At 33.1% G+C, this 4,390-nt stretch overlaps 1 protein-coding gene across 1 annotated transcript; it reads left to right on the forward strand.

The window, feature by feature from the left end:
- Positions 1-1,357: 1,357 nt before the first annotated feature.
- On the forward strand, positions 1,358-2,757 carry LOC138880997 (uncharacterized). The gene is made up of 3 exons (XM_070161184.1): positions 1,358-1,750; positions 1,819-1,938; positions 2,182-2,757. The coding sequence occupies exons 1-3, from the start codon at positions 1,358-1,360 to the stop codon at positions 2,755-2,757; spliced, it is 1,089 nt and encodes a 362-aa protein (XP_070017285.1).
- The last annotated feature ends 1,633 nt before the right edge of the window (positions 2,758-4,390 follow it).

Raw genomic sequence — 4,390 nt, forward strand, 5'->3', positions numbered from 1 at the left:
CCAAATCCGAGCTCCCCAACTCAAAATATGACCAAATGAACAAACTCTTATTTTATATAATTTTTTGCCAGTTATTATGTCTTGATTCTCATGCCAAATGATCTTGAAACTCGATTTTAATGCATCCAATGGATTTCTTGTGAAATTTTAGTCAAGTTAGGCTCTTGAATCTCTCCATTTGACCTTATATTGAAGCAGATATGATGGTTTCAATATTTAAAAATAGTGCAGATTTTTAAATACGAATCCAGTGGCAATTTCGTAATTAATTTGAAAAAATCTAGCCAATTCTTAGTAAAATATCATAAAGTCCTCATACGATGTCGAAATTCAATAATTCTTTTTGTTATGACTCTGTAATTACAATACAGATCTAATGCTTCAATAAAAACAGAAATCGGAGCACATTTGATTAATGTAGTACCATTTATGCTTGAAAAACGACGTCGAAACATAAAAAACGAGCGCAACACAACCCAAACCTATCTGAAACTCACCCGAGCCCCTCGGGACCTTGTTCAAGCATACCAACATGTCTCATATCATAACTCGGACATACTTGAGGCCTCAAAATACACATAACAATATTGAAATGACGAATTACACCTCAATTCGAAATCAATGAACTTGAAACTTCAAACTTCCACAACCGATGCTGAAACATACCAAATCATGTCCGATTGACCTCAAATTTTGTACACAAGTCAAATTTTAATTGTGGACCTGCTCCAACTTCCGGAATCGGAATCCGACCCCGATATCAAAAAGTCCACTCCCGGTCAAACTTTTCAAAATTCCAACTTTCACTATTTCAAGTCAAATTCTACTACGGATCTCCAAATCACAATCTGGACGTGATCCTAAGTCCAAAATTACACAATTGAGCTAACGGAACCATCAGAAATCCAATCTGAGGTCAAATTTTAAAAAGTTAAAATTTGGTCAAACCTTTCAAATTTAAAGCTTCTAGCTGAGAATCATTCTTCCAAATTAATTCCAAATAACATGAAAACCAAAACTGACGATTTACATAAGTCATAATACTTCCTACGGAGCTACTCATGCCCTCAAACAACCAAGCGAATTGTAATTACTCAAAACTACCGGTCGTGTCGTTACAATAGTATTTGCATTTGACAAATTTCGTTCCTATTTGATAGGAACGAAGGTTACAGTATTTACTGATCATGTTGCTTTAAAATACCTCTTAGCAATGAAAGATGCTAGACCTAGATTGCTAAGATGGATACTTCTTTTTCAAGAATTTGATCTTGAAATAAAAGATAGAAAAGGTTCAGAAATTCAGGTGGCTGACCACCTATAACGTTTTGAAAATCCTCCAACTGAAACAACAGATATGAAGGAGGAATTTCCTGATGAGCATGTTTATACAATTGCTACAGTTACAAATCAGACACCTTGGTTTGCTGACATTGCCAACTACTTGGTTGGAGGATGGATCCTAAAAGATTTATCTTACGAACAAAGAAAAAAGCTCAAAACAGAAATAAGATACTATTTTTGGGAAGATCCTTACTTGTTTAAATTTTGTGCAGATGGTATAATCAGGAGATGTGTAGCAGAAATAGAGATGAACAATATCCTAAGCCACTGTCATGATGGAGTTGTAGAAGGATACTATAGAGGAAGACAAATAGCCGCAAAAGTGCTTGAAGCTGTTTTCTTTTGCCCATTTTACTTAGAGATACAAGAAATTATGTCGCCACTTGTGACAAATGCCAGAGAAGCGGTAACATTTCAAAAAGGGATGAGATGCCTCTTAACTCTATCCTTATGTGTGAAATATTTGATGTTTAGGGCATTGATTTTATGGGTCCTTTTCCTCCTTCAAACAGTTGTGAATATATTTTAGTTGCTGTTGACTATGTCTCAAAATGGGTAGAAGCAATGGCCACTAGAAAAAATGATGCTCATGTTGTTTGTGCTTTTATCAAGAAAATATTTTTTCTAGATTTGGAACTCCACGAGTTATCATAAGTGATCGGGTAACTCATTTTGTAAATAAATAATTTGCTAGTTTGTTGTCAAGATATGGAATAACTCATAAAACAGGAACTACATATCATGCTCAAACAAGCGGACAAGTTGAAGTATCCAATAGAGAATTAAAAAGACTTTTAGAAAAACTGTTGGTTCATCTCGAAAGATTGGTCTTTAAAGTTAGATGATGCTTTATGGGCATACAGAACTGCTTTCGAAACTCCCATAGGCACATCTCCTTATAGATTAGTTTTTGAAAAAGCTTGTCATTTACCCGTGGAACTTGAACATAAAGCATATTGGGCTATAAAGTTGTTAAATCTAAATTTGCCAGATGCAGGTAAAAACCGTCTGTTGCAGCTTGATGAATTGGAGGAGTTCAGATTTGAAGCATATGAAAATGCTAACTTGTACAAAGAAAAAACAAAAAAATGGCATGATAACTTCATTCGCCATAAGGAGTTTACAATCGGAGACCAAGTTCTTTTGTACAATAGCCGGTTGAGATTATTCCCGGAAAAATTCAAGTCCCGTTGGTTAGGACCGTACATTGTAACAGAAGTTACCCCCTATGGTGTCATTGAAATACAACATACAGATGAGGGAGACAAATTCAAAAGTAAACGGTCATCATTTGAAGCCTTATATCAGCAGATTCTTCAACAAACAGGCTTCAACAATCCTTTTTGCCTAATTTTTAAAATAAGTCAAGCTGGCGACGTTAAACTTAGAACTATTTTCTTTCCCTCTCTTTAATTGTTTAAGTAATTATTAGTAGTAATATATAATATTTCCTTTTTAGTAAATTTATTTAATAAATTTAGTTTTTTTTCTTATATAAAAAAACTAAAAATAATAATAATAATAATTGCATATTTGTGTGTGTGTGTGTATATATATATATATATATGTGTGTGTGTGTGTGTGTGTGTGTGTGTGTGTGTGTGTGTGTATTTAGTATGTATTAATATATTTTGCCATGATAAAGAAGCACTCCCATGATTTTGACAATGAAAGTTTTCTCCTATCATGAAAAAGAATATTTTCTTTGTCATAATCTTGTCTTTGTTATATGAGAAAAACCTTGAGAAGCCAAGGAAAAGGAAATGAGTCCAGAATCGAAAAAAATCAGGGAAACACCTTTATCTCCTTTTATTTTTTATTTTTTTATTTCTTTATCATGAGGACATGATATTATTTAAGCTTGGGGTAGAGGAATATTTTTGTTATATATGTGTTTCTTTAAAGTTTTTTCTTTTTCCTCTATTAAAAGCAAAAGGTAAAAAAAAACTTGATAAAAATTGAGTTGCCTTATTCCTAAGGCGACTTATTTCATGTACTTCCATGAATTTCTTGTTCGGTTCTTTGTCATGGTCGTAATATTTTGAATCGAACATTTTTTAGGACTTTTAGTTGTTTAATTTATTTTGGTAAATAAGTTGGATAACCTTGATTTGACTTGAAAAACATGAGACTTGAAAAAAAAAATTGATTAAGTACCAATCACGGGTTTTATGATTACCTTTCTAAGCTCATACTTACTTATTGGTGATTGAAATCATAATTTTTGTGATTCCAAGTGTATTGTGCGGTTAGCTTATATTGTCTAGTTCTCCTGCTTATTTGAAAATCTAGAATTTGCCTTGAATGTGGTTTGAAGCGAAATTCTAGGTAGATCTTTGAGTTGAGAAATGAAAGTAGGCCTTCTTTGTTGAGCCACCGCCTAAATTAACCTACCTTGATGATCTTTATCCTTAGTTAGCCTAGTTGAGCCTAAATAAATTATTATTATTATTTTTTTGGTAGCCAAGCTTTAACTCTTATCTTGTTTGTTGTTAAAACTTATTATTTGTTCACCCAATTTCCTTTGGGCACTTTAAGAGTTGATCTAAATGTAAAAATCTAGGGGTGAGGTGTAATTGTGGAAAGAACTGATGTAAGAACAAGTATTTGAGCTTGTTGATCTCTTGAGATGTTTTTATATAAAAAAAATGAAAGTTGTGAATGGGGTAAAAAAGAAGAAGAAGAAGAAGAAGAAGAAGAAGAAGAAAAAGGGGGATGTCGATTGCTTAAAGAAATATGGAAGACAATCGTGCTTGAGCGATAAAGTAAAGTGTAGAGCCTACAGGGAATTTGAGTCACTATTATCAATATGTATCCTTCCAATCCCTAAGCCTTCATTACAACCTTGTAAAAGTCCTACATGATCTCAACTCATAGACTCCTATATTAGTAGAGAATCACATAATAGTCAAGCTTATGGTAATTTCCAGTAGCTTGAGGTACTTTTTTTTAGAGTGAGCGAAATTTTCTATTCATGCCCTTCTCTGTTCTTTATCTATATATTGTGTGATATATGGACATCTCTCTTCTTCTAGTGAGACACACT

Source organism: Nicotiana sylvestris, chromosome 11, assembly GCF_000393655.2.
Source record: "Nicotiana sylvestris chromosome 11, ASM39365v2, whole genome shotgun sequence".
Lineage (NCBI taxonomy): Eukaryota > Viridiplantae > Streptophyta > Magnoliopsida > Solanales > Solanaceae > Nicotiana > Nicotiana sylvestris.